Source organism: Vulpes vulpes, chromosome 12 (assembly GCF_048418805.1).
Source record: "Vulpes vulpes isolate BD-2025 chromosome 12, VulVul3, whole genome shotgun sequence".
Taxonomy (NCBI): domain Eukaryota; kingdom Metazoa; phylum Chordata; class Mammalia; order Carnivora; family Canidae; genus Vulpes; species Vulpes vulpes.
The window spans coordinates 154,156,178-154,177,448 of record NC_132791.1 but is presented as its reverse complement, the minus strand read 5'-3'; the positions used below and the strand labels follow the sequence as shown (position 1 = coordinate 154,177,448).

General features: G+C 37.1%; 1 protein-coding gene across 4 annotated transcripts in view; it reads right to left on the bottom strand.

The window, feature by feature from the left end:
- FYB2 (FYN binding protein 2) overlaps positions 1 to 21,271 on the bottom strand; it is a 121,584-nt gene that overhangs the window by 10,499 nt on the left and 89,814 nt on the right. For all 4 annotated transcript variants that reach the window (XM_072730819.1, XM_072730818.1, XM_072730820.1 and 1 more), the window contains 6 exons: positions 17,613 to 17,727; positions 17,471 to 17,511; positions 15,677 to 15,740; positions 14,530 to 14,628; positions 9,717 to 9,745; positions 8,002 to 8,062 (listed from right to left, as the gene is read on the bottom strand). In XM_072730819.1, the coding sequence (XP_072586920.1) occupies positions 8,002 to 8,062; positions 9,717 to 9,745; positions 14,530 to 14,628; positions 15,677 to 15,740; positions 17,471 to 17,511; positions 17,613 to 17,727 (409 nt within the window). The remainder of the gene's footprint in view (positions 1 to 8,001; positions 8,063 to 9,716; positions 9,746 to 14,529; positions 14,629 to 15,676; positions 15,741 to 17,470; positions 17,512 to 17,612; positions 17,728 to 21,271) is intronic.

Sequence of the window (21,271 nt, the reverse complement as noted above, 5' to 3'; positions counted from 1 at the left end):
AAACCTAATGGTAACCATAAATAAAAAACTAGTAATAGATATGCAAAGAACAAAGAGAAAGGAATCTATATCACTAAATAAAAGCCAGCAAACTGTGACAGGAGAGAGCAAGAAGGCGAAACCTCCAAAACCAACCATAAAACAAGTAATAAAATGGTAATAAATACATACCTATAAAAATTGCTTTGAATGTAAATGGACTAAATATTCCAATCAAAAGACACAGAGTAATAGAATGGATAAAAAAAAATAAGACTCATCTATATGCTGCCAACAAAAGACTTAAACCTAAAGATGCCTGCAGATTGATGGTAAAGGAATGGAAAAGCATTCATCATGCAAATAGAAGTGAAAAGAAAGCCAGGTAAGCAATGCTTTTATCAGACAAAATAGACTTTAAAACAAAGACTGTAACAAGACAAAAGGAAGGACATTATATAACCATAAAGGGAATGACCCAACAAAAAGATATAACAATTGTAACTATTCATGCATCCAACATGGGAGCACCCCAAATACATAAAACAGCTAATAACAAACCTAAAGAAAGTAACTGATAGTAATACAAGAGTAGAGGACTGTAACACCCCACTTACATCAAAGGACAAATCAGCTAAATAGAAAATCAACAAGGACACTGTGGCTTTGAATGATACATTGGACCAGATGGACCTTACAGATACATTCAGAACATTCTATCCTAAAACACGAAATACAATTCTTTTCAAGTGCACATGGAACATTCTCTAGAATAGGTCACATATTAGGCCACAAAACAAGTCTTAATTCAAAAATATTGAAGGCATACCATGCATCTTTTCTGATCATGACACCATGAAACTAGAAATCAACCACAAGAAAACAATCTGGAAAGAACACAAATATATGAGGTTAAACAACATGCTGCTAAACAATGAATGGTTCAACCGCTAAGAAATCAAAGAGGAAATGAAAAGATACAGGGAGAGAAATGAAAATGAAAACACAATGTCCAAAATCTTTGGGATGCAGCAAAAGCTGTTCTAAGAGGGAAGTTTATAGCAACACAGGCCTACCTTAATAAGCAAGAAAAATCTCAAGCAATCTAACATTACACTTAAGGGAGCTAGAAGAAAAAGAACAAAGAAAACTCCTAACCAGTAGAAGGAAGAAGATAATAAAGATCAGAGCAGAAATAAACAATGTAGAAATTAAAAATAGAACAGATCAATGAAACCAGGAGCTGCTTCTTTTAAAGGACTAATGTAATTGATAACTTTTAGCTAGACTCATAAAAAAGAGAAGACTCAAATAAAATCAGAAATAAAAAAGGAAAAATTACACCACAGAAATTCAAAGGATTATAAGAAAATATGAAAACTTATACATCAACAAATTGGAAAAGCTAAAAAAAAAAAAAAAAAGGATAAATTCCTAGAAACATATAATCTACCAAAACTGAATCAGGAAAAAATAGAAAATTTGAGCAGACTGATTACCAGCAATGAAATTGGATCAGTGAAAAAAAAAAAAAAAAAAAAAAAAAAAACCTAAAAAACCGAAACTCTCAACAAAGAAAAGCCCAGGACCAGATAGCTTCCACAAGTGAATTCTATCAAACATTCAAAGAGTTAATACCTATTCTTCTCAAGCTATTCCAAAAAATAGAAGAGGAAGAAAAGCTTCTACATTCATTCTATGAGGCCAGCATTACCCTTATTCCAAAACCACATAAAGATACTACTAAGGGGATCCCTGGGTGGCTCAGTGGTTTACTGCCTGCCTTTGGCCTGGGGTGCGATCTTGGAGTCCAGGGATCGAGTCCCGCATCGGGCTCCCGGCATGGAGCCTACTTCTCCCTCCTCCTGTGTCTCTGCCTCTCTCTCTCTCTATCATAAATAAATAAATAAATAAATAAATAAATAAATAAATAAATAAACAAACAAACAAACAAACAAACAAACAATCTTTAAAAAAAGACCATTTTATTAAAAAAAAAAAAAGACACTACTGAAAAAGAGAACTACAGGCCAATATCTCTGATGAGCATAGATGCAAAAATCCTCAACAAAATATTAGCCAAATCCAACAAACATTAAAAAAATCACCCACCATGATCAAGTGGAATTTGTTCCTGGGATGCAAGTATGGCTCAATATTCACAAATCAATCAACATGATATGTTACATCAATAAGAGAAAGGTAAGAACCATACAATCATTTTAATAGATGCAGAAAAAACATCCAAATTGTTAAGGAAAAAGTGAAACTTTCCTTATTTGCAGATGACCGGATTCTCTATATAGAAAACCCCAAAAGACTCCACCAAAAAACTACTAGAACTGATAAAAGAATTCAGTAGGGTTGCAGAATACAAAATCAATATACAGAAATCTGTTACATCTCTATACACTAATAATGAAGCAGAAGAAAGAGAAATGAAGAAAGCAATCCCATTTATAATTGCACAAAAATAATAACATATCTAGGATAAACTTAACCAAGGAGATGAAAGACCTGTAGTTAGAGACCTACAAACACTGATGAAAGAAACTGAAAATGACACAAACAAATGGAAAGATATTCCATGCTCATGGGCTGGCATAACCAATATAGTTAAAATGTCCATATTACCCAAAATAACTTAGAAATGTAATGCATTCCCTATCAAAATATCAACAGTATTTTTCATAGAGCTAGAACAAACACTGCTAAACCTTGTATGAATCACAAAAGACCCTGAATAGCCAAAGCAATCTTTAAAAAGATGAACAAAAGATGAACAAAGCTGGAGATATCACAATCTCAGATTTCAAGATATACTACCAAGCCATATAGGAATCAAAACAGTATGATAGTGGCACAAAATAGACACAAAGATCAATGGAACATAATAGAAAATCCAGAAATAAGTTCACAATTATATGGTCAATTAATCTTTGATAAGAAAGAAAGAATATGCAATGGGAAAAAGTTTATTCAGCAAATGGTGCTGGGAAAACTGGAGAGCTATATGCAAAAGAATGAAACTTTCATTCATGCTCAACATCACTCATCATCAGGGAAATGCAAACCAAAACCACAATGAAATACCACCTCACACCTTTTGGAATGACAAAATTTACAAACACAAGAAAACAAGTGTTTGTTCAAGATGTGGAGAAAAAGGACCTTTAGGCACTGTTAGTGGGAATACAAACTGGTGCAGCCACTGTGTAAAACAGTATGGAGATTCCCCCCAAAATTAAAAATAAAATTACCATATGATCCACTAATTCCACTACTGGGTATTTAGCCCCCAAATTGAAAACAATAATTCAGAAAAGATATATACACCCCTATGTTTATTGCAGCATTATTTACAATAGCCAAGATGTGGAAGCAGCCCAAGTGTCCATCAATAGATGAATGGATAAAGAAGTGGTATATAACAACAGCAGAAAAGAAGTGGTGTATACACACACATGCATATTTGCATATGAACACACATACATATTCACACAATGGATTATTACTTAGCCATTCAAAGTTCCTTCAGAACATCTTTCCAAGAACTTTTATTTATTTATTTATTTTTTAGTAGTACAGAGAGTTTAATCAATGCCAAGGTTACACACCTAATAAGTGCAGTCGAATTTGAAACCTGACAGTGTTTTCTAACTTATTTTTTAAAATTTTATTTAAATCCAATTAATTTATGTATAATGTATTATTGGCTTTGGAAGCAGAGGTCAGTGATTCATCAGTCTTATGTAATACCCAGTGCTCATTACATCATAGCTCTCCTTAATGTTCATCACCCAGTTACCCCATTCCCCACCTCCTGCCCCTCCAGCAACCCAGTTTCCTATAATTAAGAGTCTTTTACAGTTTGTCTCCATCTCTGATTTCTTGTTTTATTTTTTCCTCCCTTCTCCTATGATCCAGTTTTGTTTCTTAAATTCCCCCATATAAGTGAGATCGTATGATAATTTTCTTTCTCGGACTGACTCATTTCACATAGCATAATATCCTCTAGTTCCATCTACATCATTGCAAATGGCAAGACTTCATTTTTTTGATGACTGAGTAATATATGTGGTATATATATTATATGTATAATATTATAATATTATATATTATTATAATATAATATAAAGGTATACCGCTTTTTAAAAGATTTTATCTATTTGAGAGAGAGAGAGAGAAAGAGAGAGAGAGAGAGAGAGAGAGGCAGGCAGAGATAGTGACAGAGAGCAGGAGCAAGGAAGACAGGGAGAAGCAGGCTCTCTGCCGAGCAGGGAGTCCAATGTGGGGCTTGATCCCAGGACTCTGAGATCATGACCTGAGCCGAAGGCAGACACTTAACCCACTGAGCCACCCAGGTGCCCCCATACCACATCTTCTTTATCCATTCATCTATTGATGGACATCTGGCCTTTTTCCATAGTTTGGCTATTGTGGACATTGTCACTATAAATATTGGGGTGCAGGTGTCCCTTTTGATCACTACGTTTGTATATTTGGAGTAAATATCCAGTAGTGCAATTACTGGGTTGTAGGGTAGCTCTATTTTCAACTTTTTGAGGAACCTCCATATTGTTTTCCAGAGTGGCTGCACCAGCTTGCATTCCCACCAACAATGTATGAGGGTTTCCCTTTCTCTGAATCCTCACCAACATTTGTTTCCTGTCTTGTTAATTTTAGTCATTCTGACTGGTATGAGGTGGTATCTCATTGTAGTTTTGATTTATATTTCCCTGATGCCCAGTGATGTTGAACATTTTTTCAAGTGTCTGTTGGCCATTTGTATGTCTTCTTTGAAGAAATATCTTCATATCTTCTGCCTGTTTCTTGACTAGATTTTTTGGGTTTTGGGTGTTGAGTTTGATAAGTTCTTTGTAGATTTTGGATACTAGTCCTTTATTTGTGGTGTCATTTGCAAATATCTTCTCCCATACTGTAGGTTGTCTTTTGGTTTTGTTGACTATTTCCTTTGCTGTGCAAAAGCTTTTTATCTTGATGTCCCAACAGTTCATTTTTGCCCTTGTTTCCCTTGCTTTTGAGACATATCTGGTAAGAAGTTGCTGCAGCCAAAGTCACAAAGTTTGCTGCCTGTGTTCTCCTCTAGGATTTTGATGGATTCCTGTCTCACATTTAGGCCTTTCATCCATTTTGAGTCTATTTTGTGTATGGTGTGAGGAAATGACCCAGTTTCATTGGTCTGAGTGTGGCTGTCCAATTGTCCCAACACCATTTGTTGAAGAGACTGCCTTTTTTCCATTGGATATTTTTTCCTGCTTTGTCAAAGACGAGTTGACCATAGAGTTGAAGGTTCATTTCTGGGTTCTCTATTCTGTTCCATTGATCTATGGGGTTTTTTTGTGTGTGTGCCAGTACCATATTGTTTTGATGATTACAGCTTTGTAATAGAGTTTGAAATCTGGAATTGTGATGCCACCAGTTTTGGTTTTCTTTTTCAACATTCCTTTGGCTAATCGGGGTCTTTTCTGGTTCTCTGAAATAAGTTGATGGTATTTTAAAAAAAGATTTATTTGAGAGAGACACAGAGATAGTGACAGAGAGCACAGCAGGGAGGAGAGGGAGAAGCAGGCTCCCTGCTTGACACAGGGCCCAATCTCAGGACCTCGGCAGACGCTTAACCAACTGAGCCACCCATGTGCCCCAATTCATTGAGTTGCATTGAATGTGTAGATTGTTCTAGGTAGCATAGACATTTTAACAATATTTGTTCTTCCAATCCATGAGCATAGAATGTTTTTCCAGTTCTTTGTATCTTCCTCAATTTCTTTTATGTGTGTTCTATAGTTTTCTCAGTACAGATCCTTTGCCTCTTTGGTTAGGTTTATACCTAGGCATCTTGTGGTTTTGGGTGCAATTGTAAATGGGATTGACTCTTTAATTTCTCTTTCTTCTGTCTCATTGTTAGTGTATAGAAATGCAACTGATTTCTGTGCATTGATTTTATATCCTGCCACTTTGCTGAATTCCCATATGAGTTCTAGCAATTTTGAGGTAGAGTCTTTTAAGTTTTCCATAGAGTATCATGTCATCTGTGAAGAGTGAGAGTTTGACTTCTTTACCAATTTGAATGCCTTTTATATAATATTGTTTTGTCTGATTGCTGAGGTTAGGACTTCTAGGACTATGTTGAACAACAGTGGTGAGAGTGGACATCGCTGCCATGTTCCTGACCTTAGGTGGAAAGCTCTCAGTTTCTCCCCATTGAGAACGATATTGGCTGTGGGCTTTTCATAGATGGCTCTTATGATATTGAGGTATGTTCTCTCTATCCCTACACTGTGAAGAGTTTTAGTCAAGAAAGAATGCTGTACTTTGTCAAGTGCTTTTTCTTTATCCATTCATCTGCATCTATTGAAAGGATCATGTGCTTCTTGTCCTTTCTCTTATCAACATAGTATATCAAACTGATTGATTGGCAAATGTTGAACCAGGCTTGCAGCCCAGGAATAAAATCCACCTGGTCATGGTGAACAATCCTTAATGTACTGTTGGGTCCTATTGGCTAGTATCTTGGTGAGATTTTTTGGCATCCACGTTCATCAGGGATATTGGTCTGTAATTCTCTTTTTTTGGTGGGGTCTTTGTTTTGTTTTGGGATCAAAGTAATGCTGGCCTCATAGAAAGCATTTGGAAGTTTTCTCTCCATTTCTATTTTTTTGAAACAACTTCAGAAGAATAGGTATTAATTCTTCTTTAAATGGTTGGTACAATTCCCCTGGGAAGCCATCTATCCCTGGACTTTTGCTTGTTGGGAGGTTTTTGATTACTGCTTCAATTTCTTTGCTGGTTATGGGTCTGTTCAGATTTTCTATTTCTTCCTGCTTCAGTTTTGGTAGTTTATACGTCCCTAGGAATGCATCCAGATTGCCTAATGTGTTGGCATATAGTTGCTTACAATATGTTCTTATAATTGTTTGTATTTCTTTGGTGTTGGTTGTGATCTCTCCTCTTTCATTCATGATTTTATTTATTTGGCTCCTTTATCTTTTATTTTTGATAAGTCTGACCAAGAGTTTATCATTCTTATTAATTCTTTCAAAGAACTAGCCCTTAGTTTTGTTGATCTGTTCTACTGTTCTTTTGGTTTTTATTTCATTGATTTCTGCTCTAGTCTTTATTATTTCTCTTCTCCTGCTGGATGTAGGCTTTATTTGCTGTTCTTTCTCCAGCTCCTTTAGGTATAAGGTTAAGTTGTATATTTGAAACCTCTCTTGTTTTTTGAGAAAGGCTTGTATAGCTATACACTTCCCTCTTAGGACTGCCTTTGCTGCATCCCAAAGCTTTTGAATAGTTGTGCTTTCATTTTCATTTGTTTCCATGAATTTTAAAAATTCTTTATAATTTCCTGGTTGACCCAATTCTTTTTTTTTTAGTAGGATGCCCTTTATCCTCCATGTATTTGAGTTCTTTCCAAATTTCCTCTTGTGATTGAGGTCCAGTTTCAAAGAATTGTGGTTTGAAAATATGCAGGAAATGATCTCAATCTTTTGGTACCAGTTGAGACCTGATTTGTGACCCTAAATGAATCAAAGATGAGTAGAAGGGACCTTTATTTCTGGCCATTTAGTTGAAAGAGAAGGGACAGATAATAAGCGGCCAGAGAGGGGGAATCAAGTTCCAGATGGTTTCTTGCTATATCATAGTTATTTCATCTTTGAGAACATAGGCTCTGTCAGGCAGTGCTTGCTATCCCCCATGTTGCCTTGTACTTAAGAGGTTATTAAATAACTGTGTGTGCATTGAAATGAGTTTCAAGTTTCTAGATCAAAGATATGGAACAGATTGCAAAGCTCCAGTGATTTCTGAATCACCTAATACTGTTAGATAATCTAGGTTATTCCTTGTTTTCCTTTCTTATTTAGGGGAGAGATATCACAAGCTGACTTTTCATCCAGTCTCTAAGGCTCTGAAGAGGTGGCCTTCTTACTATATTTAACAAAGCTTTGGAAAAATGGGTTACATATCAGTAAGGATGACCAACGAGGCAAAAGGACTTACCTTGGCTCTTTTTCATTTACATCCACATTATCATAGATACTAACTTCCTGAGACCTAAGTTCTGGGGTCAAGACAAGATCAAAATAGTTCATTATTAGGTACAGTTTATACACTTCCTCACTTTCCAAGTTATCCATAAAACCCAGTTATCCAAGTGCATTCCCATGTCTGTTTTATCAAAACCTGATCATAGAACACAAGCTGGAAGTATCAAAGAACAAAAAGAATCTCCATTTGGGAAGAAATTCCAGTGAGAGATTAAAAAGTAGTGGAACGCCCTAGTATTTCAAACACAGATATATATATATATATTTATATATAAATTAATATCTATCTATATAGATATCTATATAGGTAGATATAGATATAAATTTAATTTCATGCAGATTTTCAGAAAATATGAGTTATTGAAAGGATCATTTTTAGAGTAGGTTCCCATCATCCCTGAAGTGGACAAAGATGTTCTACTTCTAGAATAGTAAGTGGGCTTTTCCTAATTCCCGGGAAAAAGACAGTGTTAAGTAGAATATTCATGTTGATTTTTTTCCATTATTTTTATTTCAAAACTGGCAACTGTTCTTCTATACTAATTCACATAAAATTGCATCTTAGTGCATAATCATAATTAGACATTTTTAGTTTAGGATATTTACATTCCTTGGTACTCTACATGGAATTCCATAATTTTTTTAAGAGGTGGGAAAAGGGTAGAGGGAGAGCAAGGGAGAGAATCTTAAGTTCCACACCTAGTTGTGGAGCCCAACATAGGGCTCTATATCACAACATTGAGATCATGACTTGAGCTAAAATCAAGAGTCAGATACTTCACTGACTATACCATCTAGGTGCCCCAGAATTCCATATTTAAGTGATTCACCACTTTAAATGAGTTTGAGACCTTCTGATATAATTATCCATAATTCATATTGGATTATTCATAAATTTGGGTGGGAGTACAATTCATGCCTTTTCTAAGTTGGCTTTTTGGATTTTTACATAGACCTAAGGAACTTTTGGGAGACTTGTGATTTTACCAGGTTTATTTACAGAACCTTCGTTTGTTATTTAGTAGAGCAAACGCTTATTTCTGGAATATAATATATTTGAATTGCCTAATAAGAGTAAACTCATGACTAGAGCTCACAAACAAAAACCGACAAGCGACAACGGCCCCCTTTTATTGACAGATTCAACTCACTGAACATGTACTGAGATTATATTATACATCAGGCAATATGCTAATTTGTGCACTACTGTTTTTATAGCAAAGAATATTTCAATGACCCATCCTTGATACAATTAGTATGTGTATTGCAACGTGATCTTGTCCAATTTATTATGTCTTAATTAACAGTGATTTGGCATCAAATCCTTCAAGAGGCTGTGTGATATAATGTAAAATGCACAAGCTCTGTAATCAGGGAGACTTGGTACAAATCCCAGATCACTAAAGTATGGATGTTGGGTCTTAGAGCCTCCCTAAAAAGATATCTATTTTTCTGGGATTTTAAAAGAACTGGTATACAGTAGGCACTTAAGAAATATTACTCATCTTCCCCAAAGTAGGTGATACTGTTGTGTAAAATACCTTGATTTTTATATATCAATTTTTCATTAAATGTGGAATGAAGGAAGGATTACTACTTCTCCTTCCTTGTCCCTGAATATGCTAATGTTGAGTAGTTTTGTATCAGCAATTAGTAAATGTCACTTACCTAAATCAGGCAGCGAAATTGAAAATGCACTGTTGATTGACAAAAGACACAAATGGGTTAAGGAAAAAAAACAGGTTCAGAAAGATTAGTTGACTCATCTCAAGTAACACATTGATGACCAGGTTTCTTGATGCAAATGTGCTTTGTTCTGATTAACCTTCTCCTCACTTCCATACCACCATTTAAAAATGAGCTTATGTATCCCCAGGGACCACCCATTACCCACCCCTGCCCCTTTCCTAACTAGACAACCTCAGGCTCTGCCCTTGTCCATCCATAAGATCCTATTTCCACCTTTTAGCCTTCCAAGATGCCCATCAAATACAGGTATGCCTCGTTTTATTGCACATTGTTTTTTTGCACTTCACACATACTGTGTTTTTATTTATATATATATAAATAAAATTTATATTATATATATATACATATATATATAGAAGGTTTATGACAACTCTACATCAAGCAAATCTATCAGTACTATTTTTTCCAACAGGATTTTCTTACTTTGTGTCGCTGTGTCATATTTTGGTAATTCTCACAATATTTCAAACTTTTCTGCTCTTATATTTGTTATGATGACCTGTGATCACTGATTATGACTCACTAAAGCTTAGATGATGGTTAGCATTTTTTTGGCAATAGATTACTTTTTAATTAAGGTATGTACATTTTTTAAAACATGGTTCACACTTAATAGACCCTAGTATAGAGTATATATAACTTTTATATGAACTGAAAAACCAAAAAATTTGATTCAATATATTGTAACATTTGCTTTATTGTAGCCATCTAGAACCCAACCTATAATAAATATCTTTTTACAATATATTTTTTAATTAAAGTTCAATTTACCAACATATAGTATAACACCCAGTGCTCATCCCATCAAGTGCCCTCCTCAGTGCCCATCACCCAGTTATGCCATCCACCTGCCCGCCTCCCCTTTTACTACCCTTTGTTCATTTCCTAGAGTTAGGAGTCTCTCATGTTTTGTCATCCTCTCTAATTTTTCCCACTCATTATCTTTGAGATGCACCTGGACATCCACTGTGTGATGAATATGGTGAAAGAGAACTACCCTCTGCAGATATAGAATCCTGCCTATGTATATGGTTAAGCTAAAAGGATATCTTGCGAGCAAAAGTTCCAGGCCAGAGGGAAATGGAAGATAGCAAATTGCTAAGTGAGAGAGGACATTTGGCCCAGGTAGACTGTTTGGTTACACAGTTAAAGAGATGGAAGGAAGTATAGTCTGGCAGGAAAAAAATTCTGTATTTTAAGCAATTAATTTAAGTTCAGTCCTACAGGTATTAGGGGAACACTCATCATGGGCCAGGGCCAAGTGCTAGGTATACAAAATGATCAGAAAAAGTGTCTACCCTGAAGTAGCTTAGTGTTTGGTGAGGGAGATCAAAAATAAATTGGTACAACACTGTATGATAAGAGCATAATAAAGTATTGTCCAAAGAAACAGCACTTTTGGGAAAATCAGCTAACCTTTATGCAAACCTTGGTTTCTTCATTTCTAAAGAATACCAGCTATATCTTACAGGGTGAGTATTAGAGCTGGATGCAGCATACCTTGCTGGATGTGCCTGGAAAAGGAGCTGAGGACTTACTCACTGTCCCTGCTGTCAATAACTGTATGACCAGACTGGCTTCTGCCAGAATAGAGAAGCAGTACAAGCAGTACAAGGCCCCTGGAGTCAGAGACACCTGAATCTAACTCTTAGTTCTGCTACTTATCCACTTACCCTGTGCAAGTCACATATTTTTCAAAGCGTTAATTTTTCATCTGGGAAATAGGAAAGATTCCATCTCATGGGGTATTGTGACAACTGGAGGGAGAACACATGTGATGCACTTCACCCTCCTTGTCTTCAGTGCCTTGGTTGCACACACCTTTGGCCTCTCCACTCCAGGGTTCCTTGCTCAACGAAGCCTTTCTTAACACTGGCTCCTTTCTTCTCTTTTAATTGGGTCAGGGTGATGGTGGCTCCTATTGAAACTAGAAACTGAGGCTACAAAAAAATCTAGAATGGTATTTCCTTCTTCTAGGTCATTTATTCATCCAATAGCCATTTATTGAGTACCTATCATGTCCTATGCTCTTTTCTTTATGTTGGAGATATAGCAATGGACAAAACAGTCAATATCCCTGCCCTCATGGATTCTAGTAGGGTGAAGCAGACAAAACAAGGAAATTTATGTTCTGTCATGTGAGAAGAAAAGTGCAATTAAAAAGAGCAGAGCAAGATAAGGGAGCAGGAAAGCTGAAGGTGAAGGTTGGCTTGCCATTTTTCAGAAGATGGTCAGGGAAGGGTTCACTGATAAGGTGACTTGAGTAGAACCCTGAAGGGAGAGAATGAGTAACATGTTTATCTGAGTAAGAGTATTCTGGGAAAGGGAAGAGCAAATGCAGAGACCTTCCGGCAGAGGTGTGCTTGGTCCTTTAAAGAAAAGAGAGGAACTCAGTGCATCTGGAATAGAGGAGTGAGAATGGGTTTAACATCTAATTCCCATGCAAAATTTATAGCACAGCTATGGCTGGTGGCATTTAATTATTGGTTTATTTATATCTAAATCAGGCCATTTAATGAGTATTCTAATAGATAGTGTGTGTGTCTGAGAGGAAGAGAGGATAGAGAGCCTTACTCCTTTTTTTGCTTTGTTTCATTTTGTTTTTAGAAGACCCTTACTCTTTTTAAATGCCACATTCCCATGGTTGCAACTTCCCTCTGAAGGTAATAATCAACTAGGAGTTGGTGTTCAAGAGAGGAACCCTCAATCAAAAGGCTCAACAAAAAGTAATAAAATTCCATCCTGTCTGGTTATATCTAAATGTTATTAACTGAGAAATTAAGGCAGAGAGATTTGCCAAAACTTACGGGAAAAAATCTTAACAGATCCTCCTAAAGATGAAACATCTTTCTCTGCAGGTGGTAATTTCTCTTTTATAGAGGTGTGCAGGCACAGATATTTGGCTTGTTGGGAAGTTTGCAGAGAAGCTTGTGTAGTGGGTTGGACTAGATAATATGGATTTCTCTTGTTACCCTGAGATTGTTCTGACTCCAAGAAAAAAGGTTTCTCAGGAATATTAATAGATGTTATAAGACATACAGTGGATGTTAGGGAGAGATTGATGATCCAAATTTGAGTAGACAGGTTCAGGGAAGGTGTCCCAAAAGGGATAATACTTGGCCATATTTTAAAGGAAGACTAGAACTTTGATAATCAAAGGAGGTTGGAGGAGGGCAGGTATATTCAATACCAAGGGGATATTATGGTTAAAGAGGCATGCAATACCATGGCAAAGTTAAGTCTTGGGGTATTTATATGGGATAGTAGAGAGTAGAGATCTAAGCAAGAGACAGAATTGGACAGGTAAGAAGGGAGCTGCCATAAAGTATTTACTTGCCATAGAAAGAAACTGGATATTTGTTCTAAAAGTTGTAAGGAATCACTCAATAGTTCTAAGAAAAAGGAAATAAGGTCTGCACTTGAAGATATCAGCATTCTCTTCTGGATCAAAATTTTTTTAAAGATTTATTTATTTATTTTAGAGAGAGAGAGAGAGAGAGAGAGTAAGCAAGTGAGTGAGGTGAGAAGAAGGGCACAAGGAGAGGAGAGAGAATCCCAAGCAGACTCCCCACTGAGCACAGAGCCCAACATGGGGCTGGATCCCACGACCTGAGATCACAACCTGAGCTGAAACCAAGAGTTGGATACTTAACTGACTGTACCACCTAGGTGCCCCTCACCTGGATCAAATTTTTATGGGACCACAAGCATCATAATTTTTTGTCAGAAGCATCTAACCTGCTAGGGCCAGAGAATGCCTTTGTGCATAGGTCTTATTGACCACTGCAGCTCTATTTCCGTAGTCAGGACTATAATTTATGAACCACATATTTTGTTGGATCTCTTGGTAGGTCTAGATCCACCAGACATTTGGGCTTCAAATCACATAATTTTGAGGCTTTATGATTGATAAGAACTTCAAGGTAGAGTAAAAATTCCATGCCAATATGCCTTATGACCTTAGGGAAATTACTTTACCATCTCTTGCCTCATAAAACATAGATCTATGTTTCTGTCCATTTCTACAGATTAGAGAGAGAAATGCCTCTAGAGACTACTCAGTCTCCCTTCTATTCAAGAGGAAATGCTCGTTGGATCATGATTTGCCCATGACTGCACATTGAATAAATGGCAGAGCTGAAACTAGAATCCAGGCCTCCCATCTCTACAGCTAGTAAATTTGTAAACTTCTCAAACATTGCTACTTAGTTGGGGAGATCTTGGAGGGTCCTTCTCCAGTCTAAGACCATGAGATACATGAACCAGTCAGCTGGGAAGTTCATTTTCCCCTCTCTACACCCTGCTTCTCACCAGAGATGCATATTAGAATATGGAAGTGTAGACAAATAAAACCATCTGAACTTGTAGGGCTATAAAATCATAAAAGGATGTAATTAATAACCTAATGGTTAGTGGGAACAGGAATATATGCCAAAGGTGATAAGAAAAAAATTTCATTTGTAGACTTTGCTTGATTTCTTCTCTTTACCCTTGTTTACAACTCTTTATCATCAATTTTTTTTTTTCCAAAAGGGATATTGTTACAGTCTTATTAGTATCTGTGGGTGTGGTTCACTCACAAATTGGAAAGGAGGAGACAGGTGTTTAACTAGGGCCTTTGGTTTTAGCTTCAGACACCCCCTGCACTGTTTCTGAGGATAGGATATATAACTACCAGTCTGGCACTGCTAGTCCTCTCCTGGAAAGAAAAAGTAAAAACAAAACTTTTTACCTTATATTTTCTTTCAACTTATTTTTCTTCATTTTAAATCTCTCCTTTTCTTTCTTGAAGAATTTCCGTAGTCTTTTCAGGGCTTCTTTTCCATCTAAACTAAGAGGAATGAGGGGGTGTAAATAGCATGACATTTGAGAGAGTAATAGAGATGGAGGAGGCTCATGCAAGAACACATCCTACTGCAGGTAGAGGCAGAAAATGCCTTATCAACTTCTATGCTCTTCTTTTTTGTTTAGATATCAATATGAAATAACACTTACCATTTAACTACGAAGGGAATTACACTTCCATACAAACTTTCATCCACCCCAAATGGTCTCTATTTTGAGGATATGAAGCAAAGCCTTACTTTTAGAGGAGATGACTTAGGGAAGCATAGTTTATAAATTATGTTTACAAATATGTTTTGGAATTTCTGGCTCTTGAAATCCACATCACTGACTTTTAATTTACTGAATGATGTCACAACAATGGTGGTACATTTACTGCCCAGCTGATGATTATAATCCTTCCAAATATGCTCTTAGATTTTTTAGAGGGTAGGGAGAGGGAATGATACACCCGCACCATTCTACCCAGTGTGGATCCCTACTCTTCCCTTCAACCCCCAACCTTCTTGCTTTTTGACCATTGCTGTTTTCATTTCCACAGTATGCCCCCAATAACTAGACTTGATGAATAATGCCCATTTGAACAAATATTCCTGATAACATGGAATTCTTAGATAGTAAATTAAGCCAAAATCCCAGAGACAGCCTTATTAACTTGCAAAGACACAGGTTAAGTCATACCCATTGGTTTCTTCCTGGGAATACTATGATAGAACTGCAGCAAGTTTTATTGATACTTACCTCTCCCTTCACAATTATTTCCTAGCACAATATTAAAGCCCTCTACTCTGAGAGGTGGACATTTTCTCAAAAGAGAAAGCAATAAAATTAAAAATTAAAGCATATAGTTATATACAATCACAAGTCTCTTATTCATCACAGTGTAGTATTAAAATATTTTATCTCCACTCTTGATGCAGATCTTCCCTGAGGATGATAGGGTCAAGGGAAGGGGATTGTTTCTTCAACTCTGGTTTTCCTACACTAATAGGGAAATACCATTAGCTACAAACTAAGAAAAAAGAGAAACTCACTCTATTTTTGGGTAGTTGCTCTTTGTTTTATAGACCTCTTCATATACTTCTTCACTATTTTCTTCTGAAATAGAAAAAAGTGATTTTCATTTATAATGACAACAATTCAGATTTCATAAGAAGTTACTGGATACTGATCAGGTGTTAGGTACACTTTGATGTCAAGTAGATTTTTTACATAAGCATATGGTAAAAAATAATTAAACTTCTATAAAGGTATGTACAAAATGAAAATTCATATTTGCTTCTACCCCATTATTCCAAGTCTGATCTGATGTAGTCAAAGAAAGCTGGTTTATTAACAAATTCCTTCCTTCTACCCTCTTACCATGCATATTTCATATATAGTTTTCAGAGTTTACTAAAAATCTGAATGCTGAGGCAATAATGGAGAACTGAAGCATCTTGAGTAATCTTTCTTGATAGCATGGCTTTAGCCTAGCCCAACACATGAGCTTAAAGTACAGATACACTTTGAGGCTACCCTGCAAGGGAATGATTTTCAGGCTTAAAATGTAACTCACATACAGTGAGTTTAGGAGAGTCACTTAAATCCTCCATGCCTTAGTTTCCTTTCTAAAATGGGGTACTAAGTTTCATGATCTCCAAGGTTGTTTCACCATCTAAAATTCTGACATTCTAAGGAGGGCAAAAGAAACCAGATCAGCATTTGATTATAACCTCCTCTATTATTTCTTTATCCATGCATATTCAGTAAATAGTTTTGGAATGTCTCACATGTTCCTGGCATTATACTAGGGGCTAGAAAAAATAGCAAGCATAAAGAAGATAACAATCTAGGCGGGAAGATAGTTACTAATGTAAGAATCACAAATGTATAAAATTATAACTATAAAGTGCTGCAAAGGAAGGCCATGATACTATGAGATTCATGAGACTGTACACCAATGGGAATATTTCCTGGGGCAATAATGAAGGAGCTGGGACCAGAGGAGACAACAGTCATGTAGGCAAAGGAGCCAAGGGGAGGGAAGAACACTCCGTGAAGAAGGAAGAGCATATGAGAACACTCCATGGTAGAGCTCGGTAAGTCAGAGAAACTAAAAGGAAGTAGGCATGAATGGATCTCGAGGATGAAGACTGTGTATAATGTGAAGAAGTCTTCAGTGGCAGGTAGAGGAAAACTCAAGGCCACTCAAGGCCTCTAGACCACATGAAAGTTGATCTTAAAAGTATTAAGAAACCACAATTGTGTGTTATTTAAACAATATTCCTGGAATTTAAGAAAGAAAACAGATGAATATATGGAAAGGGGAAAAGAAACAAAGGAGAGAGGGAAACAAGCCATAAGTGACTTCACAATGAAGAACAAACTGAGGGTTGAGGGAGGGAGGGGGGGTGAGGAATGGGCTAGATGGGTGATGAGCATTAAGGAGGGCACTTGTGATTAGCACTGAGTATTGTACATAAGTGGTGAATTACTGAATTCTACCCCAGAAACCAATATTGCACTGTATGTTAACTAACAAAATATAAATTAAAAAACACCATTCCTGTAATCAGACCTGCATTGTGAAGCAGTCAGGAAGGAGGACATTTCACAGTGAAGTTGCGTTTTTGCCGCAGGAGCCCCATTATTAGAGTCTTCACCTTCATGGTTCTAAGTGGATTTTTTAGCACATACCTCAGACCACTTCTCCCATCAAGCTTACCATCACCTTGCCTGATTGACATTATTAAAAATATACATAGATAAAAGACACTTTACACTAATCAGCCACAGAAGCACTCAGCAATTTCTACCAACAGTCTCAAGTGTCTTCTTATACTTACCATTATCAGAAGCAAATGAGCTAGAGTAGTCTGACCTTGGTCTGCAGGAAGAAATAAACCAAAGATCATTAACCTACTGTGTTGTACCTGTAGTCTTGCCACAGTCATCTCTAGTCTCACCACACTGCTGACATGCACTTACCCTGCCTTCCCAGGGTACTCAACATCATCATATGTCTCGTCTGAGATGGAGAGAGGCTTACAGGCCCCTCCGTCTGGAGTTTCTTTCGTGACCTCTAAGGCCTCCACATACCCACCTGTAAGGAAAACAGAGAAAGTCTTGAAGAATAGCTCATCAACTGCTACCATAAATGCATTCACACATGCCATGGCAGTGAAGGCAAGAATAGGAAAGGCAGATTTCATAATCTGAAACTGGATTATAATCTTGGTACGTGTGCTTCTTTGGCACATCACTTCAGCTTGCAGAGACTCAATTATGTCCATGAAGTTGGGACAATAATAACACCAACTCTTATGTGATTGTGGCAAGGATGAATATGTATTTATGAAGAGTACTAGCCTAGTGACCCATATTTTTTTTGATGGCTCTTCTTTAATCTCTGACCTCAGATGGTGAGATCCTCCAGGGCACAGCCCTGGAGTTCCTCTCTATTTCTTTTTTTTAAGATGTATTTATTTATTTGAGAGAGAAAGAGAGCAAAAGAGAGTGCATGTGAGTGCACACGTGTAGGGGAGAAGCAGAAGGAGAGAAGGAATCTCAAGCAGACTCCGCACTGAGCACAGAGCCCAACATGGGGCTTAATCCCCCGACCTGAGATCACGACCTAAGCCAAAACCAAGAGTCAGATGCCCAACTGGGTCACGCAGGCACCTCTTCTCTCTCTTTAAATCTAGATGACCTTGTCCAATTTTGAGTCATTTTCCCCTCAAATTTCTTAGATTAGCTGATTGAGCATATTAACATTTCTTATTCCCTTAGTGTTTGAATTAGCCAGAAGATGGTGTGCCCAGTTGAAAAATGTACAAGGATTTTTGGCACAAGTAGCTAGCCTGTTAATTGCACGTGCTGATTTATTTCACAGAACTGTAAACTTGTCATAACCATAAAACTGCTACATTTTTATCAGTTGGCCTAGGTTAATATGAGTATGAGTGATTCAGAACCATTTTCACACATGAACTATTAATCAGAAAGAAGAAGTGATACATCTGAAAAACAAGCAGTAAGCAAATTGACTTCTGTCAATTAAATGAACCAAACAACAAGATTTAATCCCCTGATAAGAGGACGCCTGGGTGGCTCAGTGGTTGAGTGTCTGCCTTTGGCCCAGGGTGTGATCCTGGGGTCCTGGGATCAAGTCCCACATCTGGCTCCCTGTATGGAGCCTGGTTTTATCTCCGCCTGTCTCCACCTCTCTCTGTGTCTCTCATGAATAAATAAATAAAATCTTTGAAAAAAGATTTTATCCCCTGATAAGAAATCAATTAGCATGTAGACTCTAAACTATCTCAAGCATGTTAGCTCCTTGAGCTATGAGGTGCTGCTTTTTCTTAAGGAGTTGCCAGTAAATTTCTCCACCACAAAGCAAAGATGCTGGACACATAGGTGCTTAATTCCTAGTTCAAGATATTTTTTTTCTTTCTTAATCCTTCCTTTTGGCTGCAGCAAATATAAAAGTTTATGGATTCTTTTAAAAAAACACAGTCAACTACCAAATTTACATCTCTAAGTTAGACATCTTTCATGAATGCTAGATACTCCATCAGCCTTCACACTACTCCCATTTGGTTGTCTAAACACATTATGCTCCAAACCAAACTCACAGTTTCTCTCCACAAATCTGCTTTTTTTCTGAAGTCGGCTCCATCTCAATAAAAAGTGGCAACCCATCCTTTCAGTTGTTCAGGTCCCAAGCATGAAGACATCCTTGACGCCCTTCTCTACATCCAAATTCTATCCCGAATCCAAACGCATCTCAACAAGTCTACCACGTATGTTCCTCCAAGCTCCTGTCATCTCTCACATTAGTGCAATAAGCTCCTAACAGGTCCCTGATTTATCCCTTCGCAATTCTTTCATGACTGCAGCCAGAATGATTCTTTAAATATAATCAGATCATTCTGTTCTTGTGCTCAAAACCTCTCATTCATTCTTAAAAATCTGTCAGAGTAAATGCCAAAGTTATTGCAATGGTCTACAGAAGCCCCCACACTATCTGGCCCCTTGTTGTGTCTCTGACCTCATCTCCTACTATACTGTACTCCAGCCATACAAGCCTTCCTGCTCTTCCGTCCCCATATGGGGTAGGCTCCCGTCTCAGGATATTTGCATTCCTTCTCCCCTCTCCCCAGAATATATTTTTAAAAGATTTTATTTATTTATTTGAGAGACAATGAGCAAGAAGGACGGGGGGAGAAGCACAGTCCTCACTGAGTAGGGAGCCCAATGCAGAGCTTGATCCCAGGATCCTGGGATCACGACCTGAGCCGAAGGCAGATGCCTAACTGACTGAGCTACCCAGGCGCCCCTCCCCAGAACATTTTTACCCTACATACACTTGGCTCTCCTCATCCATTTTTTTTTTGTTTTACTTCTTTAAAGTGACCTATGAATATTCTAAAATTATAACTTCTAACTCCATTTGCTTTCCTGATTCTTTTCTTGCTTTATTTTTTTCCTATAACATTTACTACCATTTTGGATATTTTGTTTATATATTTACTATCTGTCTCCTCTGATCAGAATGCAACCTCCATGAACATAGAGAATTTTGCTATACCCCAAACACCTAGAAGAGGGCCAAATAAATGGCACTCCAATATCTTTTAATATTGAATGATTTGAATGCATAGTTCTCCTAACTAGAGTGTTTTGTGTATTGAGTTTATAGTGTTTACTGACATATTAAACTTTATATTTGCTATCTCATTACATACTTATTTATTTTTCCCCCTCGTCCTCCTCTTTCTTTTTTTATTTTTAAAATATTTTATTTATTTATTCATGAGAGACACAAAAAGAGAGAGGCAGAGATATAGGCAGAGGGAGAAGCAAGATCCATGTGGGGAGCGCAATGCAGGACTTGATCCTGGGACTCCAGGATCACACCCTAAGCTGAAGGCAGATGCTCAACCACTGAGCCACCCAGGTATCCCAGCACCTTTCTCTTTCTTGACTGAGATCTCTTTTTTATGTATTGTTTGGAAGAAATATGTGCTTTCTTTTAATAGTTACCCTAGTGTGTTTTAAATTTTAATTACAACATGCAGGAAAAAGCACAAATCATAACAGTACAGCTCAATGGATTTTTCCCAAATCGAACATGTTCATGTACAGAGCACACAGATAAAAAAAAATCTAATACCATCAGGGCCCCCAAGCCCTTCCCATGCTCTGTTCTAGTCCTCCTTCCCTCCCACAAGGGTAGCCACCATCATAATGCTTAATATCAGAGGTCAATTCTGCTTATTTCTTAATTTTACATTAATAGAATCATTCAGAATGTTCTCTTTGGTGTTGCCTACTTCTCTTCAGTACTCTGTGACATTTACCTGTGCTGTTGCATATGGCCGTAATTTGTTCATTCCTATAAAAAGATTCCATGTATGAACAAACTACATTTATCCATTCTACTTTAGATGGACATATGGATGGTTTCCAGTTTGAGGTCATTATAAAAAGTTCTGTTATGAACATCTTGTATATATCTTGGTAAACTGAAGTATGCATTTCTATTGGGTATAAGAATAGGCATAGACTTGCTAGTCATAGGATATGCATATGCTGGGCTTTAATAGATACTGCCAGACAGTTTTCCAAAATGATTACCCCAGTTA